This window comes from Hemitrygon akajei, chromosome 11 (genome assembly GCF_048418815.1).
Source record: "Hemitrygon akajei chromosome 11, sHemAka1.3, whole genome shotgun sequence".
Classification (NCBI taxonomy): Eukaryota; Metazoa; Chordata; class Chondrichthyes; order Myliobatiformes; family Dasyatidae; genus Hemitrygon; species Hemitrygon akajei.
Genome location: NC_133134.1, coordinates 98,590,010 through 98,614,720, shown reverse-complemented (window position 1 = coordinate 98,614,720; position 24,711 = coordinate 98,590,010). Strand labels below are relative to the sequence as shown.

The 24,711-nt window shown below is 48.6% G+C and overlaps 1 protein-coding gene across 2 annotated transcripts; it reads right to left on the bottom strand.

Annotated features, from left to right (window-relative positions):
* Positions 1 to 882: 882 nt before the first annotated feature.
* tmem79b (transmembrane protein 79b) lies at positions 883 to 24,711 on the bottom strand. Of its 2 annotated transcripts, none has more exons than XM_073061360.1 (4): positions 24,562 to 24,711; positions 7,619 to 8,348; positions 6,057 to 6,270; positions 883 to 1,728 (listed from the first exon to the last, which is right to left on the bottom strand). In XM_073061360.1, the coding sequence occupies exons 2-4, from the start codon at positions 8,331 to 8,333 to the stop codon at positions 1,524 to 1,526; spliced, it is 1,134 nt and encodes a 377-aa protein (XP_072917461.1). In that variant the 5' UTR covers positions 8,334 to 8,348; positions 24,562 to 24,711; the 3' UTR covers positions 883 to 1,523. The 2 variants fall into 2 exon arrangements, with proteins under 2 accessions (XP_072917461.1, XP_072917462.1); XM_073061361.1 differs by having other exon boundaries at positions 7,619 to 8,345.

Genomic DNA, 24,711 nt, shown 5'->3' with positions numbered 1-24,711 from the left:
CCCAGACCCATTGGCCCCCACCTGGACCATAGCCCTCCATATCCCTCCCATCCATATACTTAGCCAAACTTCTCTTAAATGCTACATTCAAACCCACTTGTTCTGATGGCTCATTCTACACTCACACCACTCTCCAAAGAAGATCCCCCTCTGGTTCCCCTTAACCTTTCACCCTAAATCTATGACCTCTGCTTCTAGTCTCATCCAGCCTCAGCAGAAAAAGCTTGCTTGCATTTCCCATTCTATACACCTCATAATTTCGTAATATATGAAAATTCCCCTCATTCTCCTATGCTCCAGAGAATAAGGTCCAAACCTATTCAACTTTTCCTTATAATGCAGGTCCTCGTGTGCTGGCAACATCCTTGTCTCCAACCTCTTTCTATTTTATTTTAACCGTTCCTGGGGTAGGTGGCCAGAATTGCAGACAATGTTCCAAATTTGGCCTCACCAACATCTTATGCAACTTCAACAGAACATCTGAACTCCAGTGCTTTCCTGACCAGCACTGCACATGATGCTCACTCATCACTGGCCAAGAGCCCAGCCACGGCTCCCTCTGCATCTGTGGGATCTCCCTGAGCCAACCATTCCCCACAATTGCTTGAAACTCCCAGCTGCTTCCGGACATCCGTAAAAGGGACAGGGCAGGCGTTTCCAAACTGCAGGCCAACCTTCCCCCGCAGCCTTAGGTGGTAACAGTTAACTGGGGTAAATCAGAAACCGGAGAACCTCCCAGAATGGTTAGTTTATTCAAAGTTTGCCTGGGAGCCAGTAGGCACTCTACTGCAGCCAAGAATGCGTAGATGCGACACTTGAAGGTACAAGACCATAAGACACAGGAGCAGGTTTAGGCTATTTGGCCCATCGAATGCTTTACCATTTATTCATGGCTGATTTATTAATTTGAAACAATATTAAACAAAGGTTCGCAAATTTCTACAGAGGTACCACAGAAAACATTCTAAATGGATGCATTACCGTCTCATATGGGGGGGGGGGGGGTGCTGCGCAGGATTTAAAAAAGTTGCAGAAAGTTATAAACTCTGCCAGCGCCATCATAGACACCAGTCTCTCCAGCATTCAGGATCCATGAGCCTCAAAAAGGTGGCCTCCATCATTAAGGATCTCCACCGCCCAGGACGTGCCCTCTTCTCATTGCTACCATCAAGGAGGAGGTACAGGAGCCTGAAGGCACACACTCAATGATTCAGGAACAGCCTCTTCCCTTCTGACATCAGATTACTGAAGAGACAATGAACCCATGTACACAACCTCACTATTTTTTCTCTTTTTGTACTACATAATAAATTTATATAAATATTTATGTGTGTGTGTGTGTGTGTGTGTGTGTGTGTGTGTCTTATTGCAATTTAGTTTTTTTTATTATGAATTCCATTGTACTGCTGCTGCTAAATAACAAATTTCATGACATATGCCAGTGATATTAAAGCAGACGGCCAGGACGCTGACCAATAAAGAAACTCAAGAAAACAGGTTGCTGTCCACTCTCCAAATACCCTTCACCCCCAGAACCTCTGGCGTGGGGACTGACTCTGTTCCTCCTGCCCCCCGTTGCTGAGAGAGGTGGAGAACATCTGGTCGGGGGCCAGCACAAACATGTAGCACAGGTTGCAGATGAGTAGGCCCAGGATGGGGAAGAAGGTGAGGCCGTAGCCAAAACCCCTGAAGGTGCTGCAGATGGCGAAGGTCAGCCAGTAAATCAGCCTGAGGAGAGGGAGATACACACACACATTCAGTTAAGTCAGCATGGATCAGCGAGTGAAGCTCCCGCTACATAATCCCATCGCACATTCCCAGGGTCAGGAACAGAGTGAAACTCCCTCTACACCATCCCATCACTCACACTCCTGGGGTTAGGGTCAGAGTGAAGCTCCCTCCAAACTGTCCGATCACACCCTCCTGAGGTCAGGCACAGAGTGAAGCTCCCTCTACACTGTCCGATCATTGTACACTCCCAGGGTCAGGCACAGAGTGAAGCTCCCCCGGGGAGCGTTCAAGTACATAAAGGGTAGAATCGAAGGGTTGTATATTGTACATTAGAGTTTGAATTCATTCATACAAAGGGAATTAACTGGTGTGCAGGGCCCTTAGCATTGTCAATGATCCCTCCCATCTGTCCAGCAATCTCTCTGATCTGATCTGACCTGCCTGATCTCTCCATCAGGCAGGAGGTACTGTGGCATTAGAACAAGGACTGCTAGGATGGGAAACAACTTCTTTCCCCAGGCTGTGAGACACTGAACTCCCTGTCACCACCCGGGCCTCATCACTTATTAAGTCCCTTTAGCATTACACTGTTTACTTTTGACTTGTGTTGTCTATGTGTTTGTTAATGTATTTATGGTAATATAATTGTGTGAGTTGTTACGTGTGTGAGTTTCGTGTGTGAGTTTCGTGTGTGAGTTGTTACGTGTGTGAGTTGTTACGTGTGTGAGTTGTTACGTGTGTGAGTTGTTACGTGTGTGAGTTACGTGTGTGAGTTTCGTGTGTGAGTTTCGTGTGTGAGTTACGTGTGTGAGTTACGTGTGTGAGTTACGTGTGTGAGTTTCGTGTGTGAGTTTCGTGTGTGAGTTTCGTGTGTGAGTTTCGTGTGTGAGTTTCGTGTGTGAGTTTCGTGTGTGAGTTTCGTGTGTGAGTTTCGTGTGTGAGTTTCGTGTGTGAGTTTCGTGTGTGAGTTTCGTGTGTGAGTTTCGTGTGTGAGTTTCGTGTGTGAGTTTCGTGTGTGAGTTTCGTGTGTGAGTTTCGTGTGTGAGTTTCGTGTGTGAGTTTCGTGTGTGAGTTTCGTGTGTGAGTTTCGTGTGTGAGTTTCGTGTGTGAGTTTCGTGTGTGAGTTTCGTGTGTGAGTTTCGTGTGTGAGTTTCGTGTGTGAGTTTCGTGTGTGAGTTTCGTGTGTGAGTTTCGTGTGTGAGTTTCGTGTGTGAGTTTCGTGTGTGAGTTTCGTGTGTGAGTTTCGTGTGTGAGTTTCGTGTGTGAGTTTCGTGTGTGAGTTTCGTGTGTGAGTTTCGTGTCTGAGTTGTTACGTGTCTGAGTTGTTACGTGTGTGAGTTGTTACGTGTGTGAGTTACGTGTGTGAGTTACGTGTGTGAGTTACGTGTGTGAGTTACGTGTGTGAGTTACGTGTGTGAGTTACGTGTGTGAGTTACGTGTGTGAGTTACGTGTGTGAGTTACGTGTGTGTTACGTGTGTGTTACGTGTGTGAGTTACGTGTGTGTTACGTGTGTGAGTTACGTGTGTGAGTTACGTGTGTGAGTTACGTGTGTGAGTTACGTGTGTGAGTTACGTGTGTGAGTTACGTGTGTGAGTTACGTGTGTGAGTTACGTGTGTGAGTTACGTGTGTGAGTTACGTGTGTGAGTTACGTGTGTGAGTTACGTGTGTGAGTTACGTGTGTGAGTTACGTGTGTGAGTTACGTGTGTGAGTTACGTGTGTGAGTTACGTGTGTGAGTTACGTGTGTGAGTTACGTGTGTGAGTTACGTGTGTGAGTTTCGTGTGTGAGTTGTTATGTGTGTGAGTTTCGTGTGTGAGTTGTTATGTGTGTGAGTTTCGTGTGTGAGTTGTTATGTGTGTGAGTTTCGTGTGTGAGTTGTTATGTGTGTGAGTTACGTGTGTGAGTTGTTATGTGTGTGAGTTTCGTGTGTGAGTTGTTATGTGTGTGAGTTTCGTGTGTGAGTTACGTGTGTGAGTTACGTGTGTGAGTTGTTACGTGTGTGAGTTGTTACGTGTGTGAGTTGTTACGTGTGTGAGTTGTTACGTGTGTGAGTTGTTACGTGTGTGAGTTGTTACGTGTGTGAGTTGTTACGTGTGTGAGTTACGTGTGTGAGTTACGTGTGTGAGTTACGTGTGTGAGGTACGTGTGTGAGTTACGTGTGTGAGTTACGTGTGTGAGTTACGTGTGTGAGTTACGTGTGTGAGTTACGTGTGTGAGTTACGTGTGTGAGTTGTTACGTGTGAGTTACGTGTGTGAGTTTCGTGTGTGAGTTGTTATGTGTGTGAGTTTCGTGTGTGAGTTGTTATGTGTGTGAGTTGTTATGTGTGTGAGTTACGTGTGTGAGTTACGTGTGTGAGTTACGTGTGTGAGTTACGTGTGTGAGTTACGTGTGTGAGTTACGTGTGTGAGTTACGTGTGTGAGTTACGTGTGTGAGTTACGTGTGTGAGTTACGTGTGTGAGTTACGTGTGTGAGTTACGTGTGTGAGTTACGTGTGTGAGTTGTTATGTGTGTGAGTTACGTGTGTGAGTTGTTATGTGTGTGAGTTACGTGTGTGAGTTGTTACGTGTGTGAGTTACGTGTGTGAGTTGTTACGTGTGTGAGTTACGTGTGTGAGTTACGTGTGTGAGTTGTTATGTGTGTGAGTTTCGTGTGTGAGTTGTTATGTGTGTGAGTTGTTATGTGTGTGAGTTACGTGTGTGAGTTACGTGTGTGAGTTACGTGTGTGAGTTACGTGTGTGAGTTGTTACGTGTGTGAGTTGTTACGTGTGAGTTACGTGTGTGAGTTTCGTGTGTGAGTTGTTATGTGTGTGAGTTTCGTGTGTGAGTTGTTATGTGTGTGAGTTGTTATGTGTGTGAGTTACGTGTGTGAGTTACGTGTGTGAGTTACGTGTGTGAGTTACGTGTGTGAGTTACGTGTGTGAGTTACGTGTGTGAGTTACGTGTGTGAGTTACGTGTGTGAGTTACGTGTGTGAGTTGTTATGTGTGTGAGTTACGTGTGTGAGTTGTTATGTGTGTGAGTTACGTGTGTGAGTTGTTATGTGTGTGAGTTACGTGTGTGAGTTACGTGTGTGAGTTACGTGTGTGAGTTACGTGTGTGAGTTACGTGTGTGAGTTACGTGTGTGAGTTACGTGTGTGAGTTACGTGTGTGAGTTGTTACGTGTGAGTTACGTGTGTGAGTTTCGTGTGTGAGTTGTTATGTGTGTGAGTTTCGTGTGTGAGTTGTTATGTGTGTGAGTTGTTACGTGTGTGAGTTACGTGTGTGAGTTACGTGTGTGAGTTACGTGTGTGAGTTACGTGTGTGAGTTACGTGTGTGAGTTACGTGTGTGAGTTACGTGTGTGAGTTACGTGTGTGAGTTACGTGTGTGAGTTACGTGTGTGAGTTACGTGTGTGAGTTACGTGTGTGAGTTACGTGTGTGAGTTACGTGTGTGAGTTACGTGTGTGAGTTACGTGTGTGAGTTACGTGTGTGAGTTACGTGTGTGAGTTACGTGTGTGAGTTACGTGTGTGAGTTACATGTGTGAGTTACGTGTGTGAGTTGTTATGTGTGTGAGTTACGTGTGTGAGTTGTTATGTGTGTGAGTTACGTGTGTGAGTTGTTATGTGTGTGAGTTACGTGTGTGAGTTACGTGTGTGAGTTACGTGTGTGAGTTACGTGTGTGAGTTACGTGTGTGAGTTGTTATGTGTGTGAGTTTCGTGTGTGAGTTGTTACGTGTGAGTTTCGTGTGTGAGTTGTTACGTGTGTGAGTTACGTGTGTGAGTTACGTGTGTGAGTTGTTACGTGTGAGTTACGTGTGTGAGTTGTTACGTGTGAGTTGTTACGTGTGAGTTACGTGTGTGAGTTGTTACGTGTGAGTTACGTGTGAGTTGTTACGTGTGTGAGTTACGTGTGTTACGTGTGTGAGTTGTTACGTGTGTGAGTTGTTACGTGTGAGTTACGTGTGTGAGTTGTTACGTGTGAGTTACGTGTGTGAGTTGTTACGTGTGTGAGTTGTTACGTGTGAGTTACGTGTGAGTTACGTGTGTGAGTTACGTGTGTGAGTTACGTGTGTGAGTTACGTGTGTGAGTTGTTACGTGTGAGTTACGTGTGTGAGTTGTTACATGTGAGTTACGTGTGAGTTACGTGTGTGAGTTACGTGTGTGAGTTACGTGTGAGTTACATGTGCACCTTGGTCCGGAGGGACGGTGCTTTGTTTGGCGGTATGCATGCGTACAGATGGTTGAATGACCGTGAACTTCAGTTTGTTGGTGTCCTGGGTCTTGTCCGGGAAAGCTGTCCTGACCATCTATTCGGAGGGAGTCGAGTGGGAAGACTCACCTGGCCAGGGCGAAGAAGGCCGTGAGGAGGGGCAGCAGTTTCAGCACCTCGTGCGGCAGGTAGGTAGAGAGCACCAGCAGGTTCACGAGGAACAGCAGGAAGAGGTGGACGGAGTCCGTGACGAAGCGCAGGTGGACCTCGACATCCTCCTTCTGCTTACCGAACGGGTCAACCGAGGAGGAGCACAGGCGCGTCAGCCCGTACATGACGATTCCTGTGGGGGGGGGGGGGGGAACAAGGGTCAGCGGAGGTTGTAGGACCGTTCACCGTGAGCTGGCCCCGGAGACAAACCTGGGGGTACAACCTACACCAACCTGGTGCGGAGAAGGTGGTGGAGCATCACCCTGTGGGAGGGGCACGTTGTGGGAGGTGTGGCATGAGGAAGCTCTGCAGCATTGGGAGGGGTGGGGTTGAGGGAACAGTGCAATGGAGGGGCGGTGAGGGAGTTTGGCGCTGTGTGAGGGGGTGCTGAAGGAGCTCTGCACTGTGAGCTGGGGGTACAGGGACAATGAGGAAAGAGTGGGGTGGGGGAGATGTTGAGGGAGCTCGGCGCTGTGTGGGGGGGTGAGGGAGCTCGGCGCCGTGTGGGAGGGGGCGAGGGAGCTCGGCGCTGTGTGGGAGGGGGCGAGGGAGCTCGGCGCTGTGTGGGAGGGGGCGAGGGAGCTCGGCGCCACGCGGGAGTCAGGAGTGAATGCATGCTGCATTATTGGGATGTGGAGTATTTTGGATCCGTGGTGACAGTCACCTCTCCCTCTGCACTCTCGGCAACATGGTCAATAACTGCCCTTCGGACTGGACTATTGGGGCATTGGCCGTAACCTGTCGATGGGATTCCACTTCGTGCGAAGCATAGGTCCTCACACCACCCAGACCTCCCGGGGAGGGGAAGGAAGCGTTGCCCGTCGAGCGGTGTGGGAGTCACATGGGGTGGGGGGTGCAGAGGGGCAGGTAGAGAGTGCAGATTGAAGGTGGTTAGCTCTGTAACCAAAGCCCAGGTAGTGAACAGAACCGGAGGCAGGGTTTCTGGGTGGGCTGTCAATCAGCTGGGGGTGGGGGGGGGGGAGCTGCAGCTGGTTTCTCTTGGGCAGGGCTCGGTGTTCTCTGCATCAACCTCCCTCGGGCCACGACACCCCACCCTGTCACAGCTTCCCTCCTCCAGTCCCACCTCTCCACAACCCTTGACGGCCACATCATCAGCCTGCATTCCCAACTCCCTCCTCCACCCACCCCCCCGAGATCTCTGCCCCTCTCTGTGAAACACCCACTGAACCATAAGACATAGGAACAGCACCAGGCCATTTGGCCCATCAACTCTGCTCCAGCAATTCGTAATGGCTGATTTATTTTCCCTCTCAATCCCAATCTCCTGCCTTCTTGTAAACTTTGGTGCTCTTACTACCATGGTCACCCCCCCCCCCCACCTCCCACTCTCCCCCCATCTGCATTAACCCCACCTCTGACTACCTCCCGAAACGCCGGTTCATAGCTCGTACCCACACCTGATGCTGCCCGACCCAGCTGCCCAGCATGGATGAGATGGGCCAAAGGGCCTTTGCTCTTACCCATCAGGATGGGGACGGTGGCGAAGATGCTGCAGCGGAGGGTGTAGATGAGACGGGCGCTGAGGTCGGGCATCAGGGGCACGTCGAAGGGCAGGAAGACGTAGGCGCCGTACAGGAAGCAGGGGTAGATGAGGAGGGAGCCCGCCAGGGCCGCCGTGCCCTTTAGACTGGAGCGGCTGCAGCACCTGCAGGAGCCCCTCTCCGCCCCGTCCCCCTGGGCCTCCCAGGCCGCCTCCTCGTCCGGCCTCTCCCTGTCCATCGCAGCCCGGCTGCGGCTCCGGAACGTCAGGAAGGGCCGGTGCTCAGGGGTGCTGCCCCCTTCCAAGCCCCCACCTCCGTTGGCCAAGACACACACTTTCTCCTCCTGCTCCTCCTCCTCCTCCTCCTCCTCACTGCTCCTCTGCGTCCTCAGCAGCGACCCTCCGGGGACCACCCGCACGTGGACACTGGGGTCGCAGAGATGTGGGGGTGGGGTCTCCGACTTCTCCTCCAGCAGGGGAGGGGCCTCGCCCGGCTCCTCCCCGGCCGACAGGACAACCTCCAGGAAGTTGGGGCGCTGCTTGTCACTCGGGTATTCGAGGGTTTCGGAGCTGTGCAGGGGGCTGCTGGCTTCCTCCGAAGGTGTGGAGCTCCCCGTCCGCCCGGAATCCGAGTCCCCATCCTTGTCCGTTCGGTCCGCGGGGTCGATCCGGACCAGTGGCAGAACGGCTGACATTCCGAGCTGGGCCTGCTGTGGAGAGACAGTGATGTTTGTGCAGGGATCGGAGCCGGGGACACAGATTTCCCCCACCCCACATCACCCAGAGACTCACCCCCCCAGAGTCAGAGTCATAAAGAACAGAACCAGGCCATTCAGCCCATCTGGCCCATGACGCCTATCTAAGCCAGACTCCTCAAAGCAGGAAACCCACTGCCTCCTCTAGTGCTGCTCTTTTACAATATAGGACAGCACAGGCCATTTGGCCCACAATGGTGTGCTGGCCTTTTAAACTATACCAAGATCAATCGTACCCCTCTTCCCACACAGCCCTCTGTTTTTCTGTCATCCATGTGCCTATCTAAGAGTTTCTTAAATGACCCCAATATGAATGCCTCTAGCACTGCCTCTGTGTAAAAAAATCTACCTGACACCCCCCTCCCCATAATCACCTTAAAATTATATCCCCTCATATTCGCCTTCTCTATCCTGGCAGCCCACTCAATCAATTTCTTTTATCACAGAAACATAGAAAATAGGTGCAGGAGTAGGCCATTCGGCCCTTCGAGCCTGCACCGCCATTCAGTATGATCATGGCTGATCATCCAACTCAGAACCCTGTACCTGCTTTCTCTCCATACCCCCTGATCCCTTTAGCCACAAGGGCCATATCTAACTTCCTCTTAAATATATCCAGTGAACCGGCCTCAACTGTTTCCTGTGGCAGAGAATTCCACAGATTCACCACTCTCCGTGTGAAGAAGTTTTTCCTCATCTCGGTCCTAAAAGGCTTCCCCTTTATCCCCTTTACTCCTTTATCATCTTGTTCCTCTTTGTCAAGTCATCTCTCATCCTCCTTCACTCCAAAGAGAAAAAGCCCCAGCTCACTCAACCTATCCTCATTAGAGATGCTCCCCAATTCCTGCAGCGTCTTGGTAAATCTCCTCTGCACCTTCTCTAAAGCTTCCTCACTCTTACTGTAGTGAGGGAACTGGACCTGAACACAGACACTCCTTGTGGCCCCTGCCCATCCCCCACATGATTCATTTGTTGTCGGCCCCCAATCAACACATACTCCACTCTCCCCTCCTACCCCTCCTCACAGCCCCCCACCCTGCTCTCGTGACTACACCCCTCCCTCACCTGAAACCACCACAGTGGGCTTCACAGCTGAACAGGTGAGAAGGCAGCTGAAACGTCTCCACCCAAGCAAGGCTGCAGGCCCGGATGGTGTCAGCCCCAGGGTGCTCAAAGCCTGTGCCCCCCAGCTATGTGGAGTACTTCACCATGTCTTCAATCTGAGCCTGAGTCTCCAGAGGGTTCCTGTGCTGTGGAAGACGTCCTGCCTTGTTCCTGTACCGAAGACGCCGCGCCCCAGTGGCTCCAATGACTACAGACCGGTGGCATTGACCACCCACATCATGAAGACCCTGGAGAGACTTGTTCTAGAGCAGCTCCGGCCTATAGTTAGGCCACACTTAGACCCCCTCCAGTTCACCTATCAGCCCCGACTAGGAGTTGAGGATGCCATCGTCTACCTGCTGAACCGTGTCTAAGCCCACCTGGACAAGCCAGCGAGCACTGTGAGGGTCATGTTTTTTGACTTCTCCAGTGAGTTCAACACCATCCGCCCTGCTCTGCTGGGTGAGAAGCTGACAGTGATGCAGGTGGATGATTCCCTGGTGTCATGGATTATTGATTACCTGACTGGCAGACCACAGTACGTGCGCTTGCAACACAGAGTGGTCAGCAGCACTGGGGCTCTACAGGGGACTGTCCTGTCTCCCTTTCTCTTCACCATCTACACCTTAGACTTCAACTACTGCACAGAGTCTTGCCATCCTCAGAAGTTTTCTGATGACTCAGCCATAGTTGGATGCATCAGCAAGGGAGATGAGGCTGAGTACAGGGTTACGGTGGGAAACTTTGTCACATGGTGTGAGCAGAATCATCTGCAGCTTAATGTGAAAAAGACTAAGGAGCTGGTGGTGGACCTGAGGAGGGCTAAGGCACCGGTGACCCCTGTTTCCATCCAAGGGGTCAGTGTGGACATGGTGGAGGATTACAAGTACCTGGGGATATGAATGGACAATAAACTGGACTGGTCAAAGAACACAGGCTGTCTACAAGAAGGGTCAGAGCCGTCTCTACTTCCTGAGGAGACTGAGGTCCTTTAACATCTGCCAGACGATGCTGAGGATGTTCTATGAGTCTGTGGTGGCCAGTGCTATCATGTTTGCTGTTGTGTGCTGGGGCAGCAGGCTGAGGGTAGCAGACACCAACAGAATCAACAAACTCATTTGTAAGGCCAGTGAAACTGTGGGGGTGGAACTGGACTCTCTGACGGTGGTGTCTGAAAAGAGGATGCTGTCCAAGTTGCATGCCATCTTGGACAATGTCTCCCATCCACTCCATAATGTACTGGTTAGGCACAGGAGTACATTCAGCCAGAGACTCATTCCACCGAGATGTAACACTGAGCGTCATAGGAAGTCATTCCTGCCTGTGGCCATCAAACTTTACAGCTCCTCCCTCGGAGTGTCAGACACCCTGAGCCAATAGGCTGGTCCTGGACTTATTTCCATTTGGCGTGATTAACTTATTATTATTTATATTGCTATATTTCTTCTCTATTCTTGGTTGGTGCAGCTGTAACGAAACCCAATTTCCCTCAGGATCAATAAAGTCTGTCTGTATCCCGCGGGAGCATCCAAAGGATAGGGTCTTTCCTTTGGGAACTCCCGGAATCCCTGAGGAATAGAGTCACAGTGTGACACTCCCTGCTGGTTTCCAACACTCTCCTGGTCACGATGACCTGGACAGGCAGAGTTGGAGGTGCGACTCTGCTTTGAGGCCAGAACGCAGCTGTTGGTTTGCAAACTAGCCTGTGGGAATATGGGGATTTGTGCAGATTGGCCTGAGGGAGGAAAGGAGGAACGTTCTTCTCCCAGACAAATTCGAGACAATTTGACCAAAAAACAGACAATCTGTCAATCTACAGTCAAGCTTCTCAGGTTATTATTCTTATTCTTGTTTTCTAGTTATGCTTGGCCCTGGAGGAACACTTTCATTTGGGTGTGTTCAATGACAATAAATTTGAATTTAACTGCGGGGATACAGGGAGTGTTCAGGAATCTGTAGCATGCTGGTGGGGGGGGGGGCGCCGCGCTGCGGGACGGCGGTGAGGGGGGGGGGACGGCGGTGAGGGGGGGGTGGAACGGCGGTGAGGGGGGGGGCTCCGCACTGCGGGACGGCGGTGGCTCTGATCCTCTTAATGAATAATTTCTTAGATCGATTAAACACATTTCTTATGAGGAAATTGCTGAGGTTGTTCACTCTTTGCACTCGGGGTCCTGAAGAGTTTTATAAGGCTTTTTCCTCTTTGCTTATAGACTCTTTTAAATTAGGTAGGTTGCCACAATCTTTTTATGAAGCCTCTATTTCGCTTATTCTTAAAAAGAATATAAGGATCCATCTGAATGTTCCTCTGAAAGACCAATTTTCTTACTTAAAGTTCATACTAAACTTTTGGCTCATAGGATTGAAAATATTTTGCCATCTATTATTTCTGATGACCAACATCGACTTAACAAGAATCGATAAATATTAAATATTCCTCATTTATTGAATGTTATTTATTCTCCTTCTAAAGATTTATCAAAATGTGTGATATCCTTCTATCTCCCTCCACTCAGGTTCTTACTAACTCTCAGAATTCTAAACCTTTTAAACTTCAGCGTGGAACTAGACAAGGTTGTCCTTTGAGTCCTTTGCTTTTTAATGTGGTCTTAGAACCTTTAACTATTGCTTTCTGGGAATCTAATGATATCACTGGTATTTACAAAGACTTGCTTTATGCTGATGACCTTTTGCTCTACATTTCTAATGTGGAGTCTTCTTTACCTTCCATAATTTCTTTACTCTCCTGCTTTAGTCCGTTTTCAGGATATATACTTAACTTTCATAAGAGTGATTTTTTCCTTTGAATAATTTGGTATTAGTTAATACTAACTTTCCTTTTAAAATTGTAAGAAATCAATTTACTTATTTGGGCGTAACAATTACTAGGAATTATAAATTCCTTTTTAAAGAAATTGTTTTTACACTTCTGAATTATGTTGAGAAGGCACTATCAAATTGGTCACCCCTCCCTTTAACGTTGATTGGATGAATTCATTCTATTAAAGTGAATATTTTGCCTAAATTTTTATATTTACTTCAGGCCATACCTGTTTTCATTCCTAAATCCTTTTTTGATTCTCTGGATTCTATTATAACTTCATATATATGGAAAAATAAAATCTCTCGATTAAATAAAGTTAATCTTCAAAGAGCTAAAAAGAATGGAGGTTTAGCCTTACCCAATTTTAGGTTTTATTACTGGGCAGTCAATATACTGAATCGTACGTTTTGGCTATATTAATCGAGAGGACTGTCTGGTCTGGGTTTCTTTAGGAGCTAACTCTGTTAATAAATTTTCTATCATTTCTCTTCTCGGATTCTCAATTCCTTTATCTTTAAGTAATTTAACTGATAATTTTGTAGTTCAACACACTTTGAGGATTTCGGTACAATTTAGAAAATACTTTGGTTTATTGAATTTTTCACTTTCAAGTCCCATTTGTTCTAACTTTTTTTAAACCTTGTATGACTGATACAGCTTTAAAGTGTGGAATAGATTGGGTGTTAAATGTTTTCAGGATTTGTTTGTTGGAGATAGTCTCTCTTCATTTGAACAACTGTCAGCTAGGTATAGCCCACCCAAAACCCACTTTTTGCGATATTTACAAATTTGAGACTTTTTGCATTCTCAAGTACATACATTTCCTAAGAGTCCAGATAAGAATTTACTTGATACAATTTTAAATTTGAAACCCACCCATAATGGACCTATACCTAATATTTATGGTATGTTGTTGGGAATGAGAAATATTCCTTTAGACAAAATTAAAAATCTCTGGGAACAAGATTTACAGATTCCAATTTCTGAGGATGCTTGGAATGAGATTTTTAAATTGGTTAATAGCTCATCGTTGTGTGCCCGTTATTCCGTTCTACAATTTAAAGTGGTTCATAGTGTCCACATGACTAAAGATAAACTGTCTCATTTTTATTCTGATATATCTCTCTATTGTGATGGACTTGACCGAGTCTTGAACAATATTGGAAGGAAGTATTCCAAACTTTTTTGTGCTTTTTAAAGTAAATTTTAAACCTAATCCTTTGACTGCCTTAGTTGGTATTGTTGGAGGAAATGTTATTATTTTGGAGACACACGATTTGCATATTTTGCCCTTTATTTCTCTTACAGCCAGCAGGGAATTGTTGCTTCAGTGGAAGGATGCCACTCCGCCGATTCATACTCATTGGTTACATGATGTTCTGTCTTGCTGAAATTTAGAGAAGATTTGCTGTTCAATTTCTGAACCCAGACAAGATTTTTTAACATTTTGAATTATTTTCAAAATCTTTGATTTGCTATTAAGCACAGCTAATAATATGTTTTGCTATATGATACGGATTTTTTCCTTTTCATTTTTTTTAAACTAAATTTCTTCTGGTAGTGCGTTTAGATGTTTTTGTATAATAAAATTATCTTTTTTTAGTATTATGTTTAAATTTAATTTCTATGGCTATGGGATAATGTGATTGCAATATATTGTAATTGGAATTGTATATTATATGGATATACAATATATAATACAATATACAATACATGTAATATAATGTGTGTATATCATATGTATATTATATATTGTATTACATACTGCACTGTATATATTGTACTATATACTTTTATGTAAAAATAAATAAAAATATTGAAAAAGAATAAGAAACGTATTATTGTTTATTATTATAATAACTTATTATTATTTAACTATTTATGGTTTTATATTGCTATATTTCTACACTATTCTTGGTGCGGCTGCAATGAAACCCAATTTCCCTCGGGATCAATAAAGTCTGTCTGTCGAAAGCGGCGCCGCGCTGCGGGACGGGCGGTGAGGAGGGGGGGCGGGACGGGCGGTGAGGAGGAGGGGGCGGGACGGGCGGTGAGGGGGGGGGGGCCGCGCCGCGGGACGGGCGGTGAGGAGGAGGGGGGCGGGACGGGCGGTGAGGAGGGGGGGCGGGACGGGCGGTGAGGGGGGGGCCGCGCTGCGGGACGGGCGGTGAGGAGGAGGGGGGCGGGACGGGCGGTGAGGAGGAGGGGGGCGGGACGGGCGGTGAGGAGGAGGGGGGGCGGGACGGGCGGTGAGGAGGAGGGGGGGCCGCGCGGTGAGGAGGGGGGGCGGGACGGGCGGTGAGGAGGAGGGGGGCGGGACGGGCGGTGAGGAGGGGGGGCGGGACGGGCGGTGAGGAGGGGGGGCGGGACGGGCGGTGAGGGGGGGGGGGCGGGACGGGCGGTGAGGAGGGGGGGGGCGGGGACCGGCGGTGAGGGGGGGGGGGCCGCGCCGCGGGACGGGCGGTGAGGAGGAGGGGGGCGGGACGGGCGGTGAGGAGGGGGGGCGGGACGGGCGGTGAGGGGGGGGCCGCGCTGCGGGACGGGCGGTGAGGAGGAGGGGGGCGGGACGGGCGGTGAGGAGGAGGGGGGCGGGACGGGCGGTGAGGAGGAGGGGGGGCGGGACGGGCGGTGAGGAGGAGGGGGGGGCCGCGCGGTGAGGAGGGGGGGCGGGACGGGCGGTGAGGAGGAGGGGGGCGGGACGGGCGGTGAGGAGGGGGGGCGGGACGGGCGGTGAGGAGGGGGGGCGGGACGGGCGGTGAGGGGGGGGGGCGGGACGGGCGGTGAGGAGGGGGGGGGCGGGACCGGCGGTGAGGGGGGGGGGGGCCGCGCCGCGGGACGGGCGGTGAGGAGGAGGGGGGCGGGACGGGCGGTGAGGAGGGGGGGCGGGACGGGCGGTGAGGGGGGGGGCCGCGCTGCGGGACGGGCGGTGAGGAGGAGGGGGGCGGGACGGGCGGTGAGGAGGAGGGGGGCGGGACGGGCGGTGAGGAGGAGGGGGGGCGGGACGGGCGGTGAGGAGGAGGGGGGGCCGCGCGGTGAGGAGGGGGGGCGGGACGGGCGGTGAGGAGGAGGGGGGCGGGACGGGCGGTGAGGAGGGGGGGCGGGACGGGCGGTGAGGAGGAGGGGGGCGGGACGGGCGGTGAGGAGGGGGGGCGGGACCGGCGGTGAGGAGGGGGGGGCGGGACGGGCGGTGAGGGGGGGGCGGGACGGGCGGTGAGGAGGAGGGGGGGGCGGGACGGGCGGTGAGGAGGAGGGGGGGCGGGACGGGCGGTGAGGAGGAGGGGGGGCCGCGCGGTGAGGAGGGGGGGCGGGACGGGCGGTGAGGGGGGGGCGGGACGGGCGGTGAGGAGGAGGGGGGGCCGCGCGGTGAGGAGGAGGGGGGGCGGGACGGGCGGTGAGGAGGAGGGGGGGCGGGACGGGCGGTGAGGAGGAGGGGGGGCGGGACGGGCGGTGAGGAGGAGGGGGGGCGGGACGGGCGGTGAGGAGGAGGGGGGGCCGCGCGGTGAGGAGGAGGGGGGGCGGGACGGGCGGTGAGGAGGAGGGGGGGCGGGACGGGCGGTGAGGAGGAGGGGGGGCGGGACGGGCGGTGAGGAGGAGGGGGGGCCGCGCGGTGAGGAGGGGGGGCGGGACCGGCGGTGAGGAGGAGGGGGGGCCGCGCGGTGAGGAGGGGGGGCGGGACCGGCGGTGAGGAGGGGACAGCAAGGAGGGAACATCGCATGGTGAGGACCGTGAGATGTGGAGGACCAAGACTTCTTCACCACCGCACGGCGATCCCTTCTTATGTTAGGTCATAACTAATATTAGTTATATTTGTCACAGTGAAGTGCTTTTAGTGTCAAATCAAAGCAGCTAACACTGTGCTTGACAGCTCGTCAGAGTCACCATGCTTCTGGCGGTGTAGCATGCCCACAATCTAATAATCCTAACCCTTATGCCTTGGGAAAGTGGGGGGAATCCCGAGGAAACCCAGACAGTTTCAAGGAGAAAACTCCTTAAAGACAGCAGTGGGAATTGAAACCTCATCACCTTACAGCTAAGCACTATCCGTAGACATGAAAGTTCAAAGTAAATTTATTATCAAAGTACATCTACAATCCTGAGATTCATTTCCTTGTGGGCATACTCAATAATAATAATGATGAAGTGAGTGAACCAACAGTTTAACACAACACCGCGTCTACCTGGAAGTGTTGGGTGAGTTCCTGGCTGCTGTAGGTGGTGTAGGTGTGTCCACTGTACATACCTACAGCAGGCAGGGCTGGCAGAACTTTCTCATTGACAGTTTCGCCACAGAGCGAGAGCTCGTTCAACTGGTTGGACGAGAGACCGGAAACTCCCACTGCCAAAGCCAAGCCAAGGAATTGCAACAGGGGGCAAGCAGCCTTCAGATCCAAACTTTACCAGAGGAGGAAGGATGCATGCCTCTCACACATTCTGTTTTAATTTTAATTTCGAAACAAAGCACAGTAACAGGCCCTTGAAGCCCAACGATCGGCGTTGCTCAATTACACCCATGCGACTGATTAACTTACTAACCCAGACGTCTTCGGAATGTGGGAGGAAAGCGGGACTCCTGGAGGAAACCCGAGTGGTCATGGGGGAACATACAAACTCCTCACGGACAGCATCAGGAATTGAACCCCAGTCGCTGGTTCACTAACCGCTACACTGCCGAGCTGCCCAAAATACTTTCGATACTTCGTATTTAAAAAAATGCCCAACCCAGCTGTGCAGGCAGTGGGGAGCGAGGACTAGGCCTCAAGCTGAGGTGTCGCTTGTTTGCAGACATCCAGGTGAGCAGCGCTGGTACTGCCCCCCAGTGTTCACCTGGCAGAATACAAGCTGTACTGTGTTGGACTGCAAACTGCTGCAGCATCATGGACTCGGACGATTTTTTTGTGTCGCTGCATTTTACTGCTATCTTATATGTGGTACGTGTGCCCTACGTGTATGGATGTGTGCACCTCGGCCCTGTTTCGTTTGGCAGTATTCACGTATGGCTGAGTGACAATTAAACTTGAACTTGAACTCCAATGAATTGTCAACACTTACAATGCAGAACAGTTCAATGTCAGGTCATTATTTTTCTTCTGAGGTCATGGTTTCCAAGCAATGAAAGTGTTGAGAGATCTCTGCGCAGCTGAGGCCCCAATATTTTACCTTCTACTTATTCTTCTTGTAAAGTTTAATGCAGTTAGTGACCAACAAAAGGTGCACTATGGGTAGGTTCACTAAAACTGCTGGGGATGGGGATTGGAGTGATAGGGCTGAGGTTGGTTTACAACTAGGTGCAGCACACAGTGAGGCTGTGAGGAAGGACGGGCAAATGATAGGACAAAATTGCAGGCAGTGGGGTGAGTTAAAGTGTAACAGGGGATCAAAATCAAAAGGGGTGATGAATACAGGACTGAAGGTGTTATATTTGAATGTACACAGGATACAGAATAAAGTCTCGCGGTCAGTTAGATTGTCAGGTACAATGTTGGGGGCATTTCTGAGTTATGGCTGAAAGAAGATCACAGCTGGGAGCTTAACATCCAAGGAAAGGCAGGTAGGCAGAGGAGTGGGTGGTTCTATTGCTAAAAAGTGAAATCAAATCCTTGGAAAGAGGTGACATAGGATCAGAAAATGCAGAATTCTTGTGGGCAGAGTTAAGGAACTGCAAGGGTAAAACCAATTAGAATTACCTACAGGCTTCCGAACCTTAGCCAGGATGTGGGCTACAAATTACAACGGAAGATAGAAAAGGCATGTTAAAAGTGCAATGTTGCGATTATCATGGGGGATTTCAATACGCAAGTGGATTGGGAGAATCTGGTTGGGGCTGGATTTGAGGGAGAGTTTGTAGAATGCCACAAGATGGCGTTTTAGAGCAGCTTGAGGTTGAGCCCAGCAGGCAATGGCAATTCTGGACTGGGTGTTGTGTAATGACCCAGATTTGATCAGGAGGCTTAAGGTAAAAGAACCCATAGGAGAGAATGATCATAATATGAGAGAGTTCACACTGCAGTTTGAGAAGAAGAACATAAAATCAAATGCATCAATATTACTGTGGAGTAAAGGGGATTACAGAGGCTTGAGAGAGGAGTTGGCCACAGTTTTGCAAGGGGACACTACCGGGGATGGCTGGAGTTTCTGGGGGAATTTGGAAGGCGCAGGAAAGATACATCCCAAAGATGAAGAAGTATTGTAAAGCGAGGATGACGAGGGAAATCAAAGACAGCATAAAAACAAAAAGGTTGGCGTCATTCAATGTCTGTAGTGAGATGCTGAAGATGTTCTATAGGTCAGTTGTGGAGAGCGCCCTCTTCTTTGTGGTGGCGTGTTGGGGAGGAAGCATTAAGAAGAGGGACGCCTCACGTCTTAATAAGCTGGTAAGGAAGGCGGGCTCTGTCATGGGCAAAGTACTGGAGAGTTTAACATCGGTAGCTGAGCGAAGGGCGCTGAGTAGGCTACGGTCAATTATGGAAAACTCTGAACATCCTCTACATAGCACCATCCAGAGACAGAGAAGCAGTTTCAGTGACAGGTTACTATCGATGCAATGCTCCTCAGACAGGATGAAGAGGTCAATACTCCCCAATGCCATTAGGCTTTACAATTCAACCGCCAGGACTTAAGAACTTTTTAAAAGCTATTATTAATGCTGTTTGAGATAGTGATTTAGATGCATATCATATTTTTTTACTGAGTTAAGTATTGTATGTTATTAGTTTTGCTACAACAAGTGTATGGGACATTGGAAAAAAAGTTGAATTTCCCCATGGGGATGAATAAAGTATCTATCTATCTATCTATCTAGTGTTAAGGAAGCAGGGAGACTGCAGTGGGACTTAGGCTGGTGGGATGGGGAAAGAAGCGTCAGGTGGAATATAGTGTCAGGGAATGTATGATCATGGACTCTGGCAGAAGGAATAAAGGTGTGGACTGTTTTCTAAATGGGGAGATGGCAGGGATATCCTATGAAACTTTCCAGGTGAAACTTCGTTCGTCCCAAAGATCTCAATTTAGCAATTAGATGTTTCCTTTGCTCTTCATAGAAACTGCATTCAAACAAGTTCTAGACAAGTACACTCCTTACAAATGCCTGTATCATGCATATTAATTCTTAATAAGGTATTATTCAACCGAGTACGTCCAATACACAAACATGTAAGTATAACTTCTTCCCTCCTTTTATACCGATCTTGCAATTGTGTACTTTAGGTTCTATATCAATCAGTGGTCACGTTATTAGATATACCTGTATGTCTGCTTGTTGATGCAGATATCTAGTCAGCCAATCAAGTGGCAGCAACTCGTTGCATAAAAGCATGCAGACATGGTCAAGAGGTTCAGTTGTTGTTCAGACCAAACATCAGAACGGGGAAGAAAAGTGATCTAAGTGACTGGTTGTTAAGTTGTACGTGTTGATTTGACCACAGCATCTGCAGTGTACTTTGTGTTTACCACGGAATGATTGTCGGTGCCAGATGGGGTGGTTTGAGTATCTCATCCCCTGGGGCTTTCACGGATAACACCATTTACAGAGAATGGTGTGAAAAATAAGACATTTAGTGAGCAGCAGCTCTGTGGGTGAAAACACCTTGTTGTTGAGAGAGGTCAGAGGAGAATGGTCAGACTGGTTCAAGCTGATAGGAAAGTGACAATAACAATAAATTATAAGTTTTCCCAATAAAACCCTTCACTAAAGGATTAATTTTTAAAATAATATCTAACGGGTCTTGTATATATGGAAAATTACTTAAGTATTTTTGTAAGAAGTGTCTGGCCTGAAGATATTGCAGGAAATGTGAATATGAGAGAGAGTATTTAGTTACTAATTTCTCAAAAGACACCAGTCAGCCATCTTGGAACAAATCCATGAAGGAATAAACCCCTTTATTCCTCCAAAGAAGAAAAGTAGGATCACTTAATGAAGGTTTAAATAAATAATTTCGTTAAATTAAGCTAAAAAGTTTAAATTTTTTAAGATTAAAAAAATTATGAAACTGGAACCAAGTTTGTAATGACTGCTTAATCACAGGATATAAATTTAAGTTAGTAATTTTGGCCAGTTGTACAGGCAGAGGAGCTCCTAATAATGAGGAGCAAGATTGGGAGAGGGAGCTTAACAATGGACTTTGATAACGAAGATTGTTGTGGATTTTGAAGTTGGCCCAAGGCAGTGTAGTGGTTAGCCACACGCTTTACACTGCAGGTGACCCAGGCTTAATCCCTTTCATTCTCTGTAAGGAGTTCGTACATTCTCCCAAGACTGCCTGGGTTCCCTCCAGATGCTCTGCTTTCTTCCCACATTCCAAAGATGTACGGGTTAGGGTTAATAAGTTATGGGCTTGCTATGCTGGTGCCAGAAGTGTAGTGACACCTGTGGGCTGCCCCCAACACCCCCCCCCCCCCCCGTTCTCTGTTGGGCATTGTTGCATACAACGCATTTCACTAACTGTTTCGATGTACGTGTGATAAATAAAGCAAATCTTCATCTTATTGTAGGGTTTCCGAGTGAATTCCCTTCAACTACAAAGAGGAAGGTCCTCAGAATAAATTATTTTAATACTGGTGGACATCAGTATTATGTGGTCTGAAACTATGTGCCAGGGCAAGGGAGACCCCAGACTGAGGACCAGGGTGCAATACATGAACACAGACACACACAGATAGGCATACACACACAAAGACACAGTCTTCCTCAGTCCCACTTCCCTGCCTTAAATGACCAAGGATTGCGTACTGTGGAAGGGAATGAAAACCCAAAGGGCACTGGGCTTAACCAGTGAGGGGAGCGATTTAAAAGGGATCTGAGCGACAGGGTCATGCAGATGTGCATAGATCTGACAGAGGGAAGTAGTAGCGGCAGCTAAAATAATATTTAAAAGATATTGGACAGGACCGTGGAAAGGAAAAGTTTAGAATCTTTCAAAAGTGAAAAAAAAGGTTTAGAGTTTTTATATGAATGTCAGTGGGTGTCATATGTGCACTTTGATAATAAATTTACTTTGAACTTTAGAGGGATATGGCCCAAATGTGGTCAAGTGGAACTAGCTCTGATGAGCATCTTGGTCAGCATGGGCCAGTCGGGCCGAAGGGCCTGTTTCCCAGCTGTACGACTTTAAGGATTGCGGACTCGGCTGGAGAGGCAAGAGACAACAGATGCTGGAGCCTGGAGCAAGTCAGGTCGGCGGGGGAAGCAGGTAGTTTGTTGCTCCTAAAACAGTAGCTGTTTCATTCTCCACAGACACCGCCTGACTTGCTGAGTCTTTCCAGGAGTTCCTGTTTTTCTCCTTACTTACTCTGATCCACGCTCGGTTCACCATCTCCTCCTCAACCTACCACATCATCAGAACAAGAGTCAGTTTTATTATCACTGATAATGTCCTGAAATTTGATGGTTCTTTTTTGGCAGAAGTACATTGCAATATATGCAATGAATAAAATATATTATAAATTACAATAATATATATATGCTGTATAAAATTAAATTAGTGCCAAGATATATATATATATATATATATATACACATATATATACACACACACAGTATATATACATATACACTCACACTGTATATGTATTATATACCATAGTATACTGCAAAAATAACAAAAATATTGAGGTAAGTTTCATGGTTCATTCAGAAATCTGATGGCAGATTGGAAGAAGTTATTTATTGACTGTAGGTCTTCAGGCTCCTGTATCTCCTCCCTGATGGTAGTAATGAGGAGAGGGCATTTTCAAGAAGGCAGCACCCATCATTAAGGACCCTCACCGTCTGGGAAATACCCTTTTCTGGTTACTACCATCAGGGAGGAGATACAAGAGCCTGAAGACCTACAGACCTAAAGTTGGCACACACCCAACTTTTCATGAATAGCTTCTTCCCTTCTACTATGGGATTTCTGGATGTTATCTAAACCCTAATTACACTTTTTTTTGCATTATCTCTATACTTCGTAATTTATTGTAATTTTTATGACTTGCACTGTACTGCAAAATAGGAAATTTCATGTCATAAAAGACAGTGAGAATGATTTCCCCCTCTCTCCATTCTAGACTCCCCACCACTGTTACCTTGCTCTCTCCTGCCTCTCCCCAACCCTCCTCTGCCCCCTCCTCCTCCGTTTTCCCAGCATTCTCCCAGAGTAAAGAAGCTTGTTATAAACACAAGAGATTCTGCAGATGCTGGAAAACCAGAGCAACACATACACACAAGATGCCGGAGAAATTCAGCAGGCCAGGCAGCATCTATGGAGAGGAATAAACAGTTGACGTTTTGGGCCAAGACCAAAATATCCTTATGAAGGTTCTTGGCCTGAAACATCAAGTGTTTATTCCCTTCCATAAAAGAATCATACCATCACAATTCAGCCAGCTCCATCATGGGCACTAGCCTCGAGGACATCTCGAGAAGGCGGCATCTATCTGCTAGGACCCCGTTACCCAGGACATGCCCTTTTCTCATAGCTGTCAGGGAGGAGGTACAGGAGCCTGAAGACACACACTCAATGTTTCAGAAACAGCTTCTTCCTCTCTACCATCCAATTTCTGAATGGACAATAAATCTGCAAACATTATCTCAGTATTTTTGCACTACTTAATGTATAGCAATGTACTGTTACCACCAAACACCAAGTTTCACAACAGGTGCCCGTGGTTTAAACCTGATTCTGCTCCACACCCCTCCTCCCGTGATGTCTGCCCTCGACAGGTCAACAGCTGCCTGCCCAGCGGGCCATTGGCTCCTGGGCATGAGTCTGACGTTTCCGCGGGGCTTTCGTAGCCCACGGATCTTCTCGAGGCGAGGTTGTGATGTGGCGCTGCCCTGAAGTGCTGGAATGAGGCCGCTCGATTCCTCAGTAAGGACGGCAGTCATTCAGTCAACCGTTCAACAGGCCCCGATGCAGAACATGTCAGGGCGGTTCGCGCAAAGCTCAGGGCACGGAGGGCAATCTAACAGGGTAGCGTAGGGGTGAAGGAAATTCTATTACAGTTCAGGGTGTCCGAGTTCGGAGTTCAATTCTGGCACCATCTTTATGGTTCCCGTGTCTGCGTGCATTTCCTCCGGGTGCTCCAGTTTCCCCCCACAGTCCAAAGACGTACTAGTTAGTAGACTAATTGGTCATTGTAAATTGTCCTGTGATTAGGCCAGGGTTAAATAGATAGATAGATAGATACTTTATTCATCCCCATGGGGAAATTCAACTTTTTTTCCAATGTCCCATACACTTGTTGTAGCAAAACTAATTACATACAATACTTAACTCAGTAAAAAATATGATATGCATCTAAATCACTATCTCAAAAAGCATTAATAATAGCTTTTAAAAAGTTCTTAAGTCCTGGCGGTAGAATTGTAAAGCCTAATGGCATTGGGGAGTATTGACCTCTTCATCCTGTCCTCTTCATCCTGGTTAAATAGGTGGTTTGCTGAGCGGTGAGGCTCAGAGGGCCAGTTCCACACTGTATCACTAAATAAATTAGGGGAGAGAGAGAGAGAGAGATAGATGGAGGATTGGGAGGGGAGTGTGGGGTGGTGGGAGAAGGAGATGAGCGGGAGAGTGGGATGGGGAGGAGGGAAGGGAAGGAATAGGTGAAAGGGAGAGGGGAAGAGGTGAGTGGGGTTGGAGGAAGAAGAGGGGGACGTGGGAAGAGGGGGGTGAAGGGAGGAGAGCAGCAGGTAGAGGTGCAGGTCGATGGGAGTAGGTAGTTTAAATGGTGTCGGCATGGACTAGATGGGCAGAAAGGCCTGTTTCTGTGTTGTACTATTCCGTTACTCTATGGGGAGGGTGAGAGAGGGATAGATTCGTGAACCTACACATTCTTCCCGTGAGATTTCACGCTCCTCGACTTAGGTCCGACTCAGGTCGACATCCGTACTTAGAGAACTGAGGGAGCTCCTCGTTGCGAAAGGCGAGGATTGAGAGGGTGGGGCAGCGCAACGCGTCGGAAATTACATCTCTCAGGTGAGATGGTAAATTGGGACCCAAGGGTGGGAGAACCCTGCGGGAACTGTCTCCCGTGAAGAGACACAGCTCACTGTCCAACTCCGGGATAGCCTTCTCGCCCAGCAACTTCCACACCCGACCGTTTCATTGGTGAACCTTCCCCATGACCCCCACTCGGATTGACTCCTGTTGCTGCTAATTATAAAACAGCGGGGGAAGAACCAATGGCAGGCGTCAGGAAACGAAAACTTTCTGCTGAACGTCGCAGCGAAACCAGAAGCGATTTTAGGGAAACAATTCTTACCTTAATCCTCCAGCAGATACACCGAAACTGATGAATTTAGATTAACTTCAAACCTTGTTCCGACATTCAGCGCGTTCTAATAAACGACATCACTGCGTTCCATCGAAAAAAACTGTCCTATTTTCATACCTTACTTCCTGTAGTCCACAA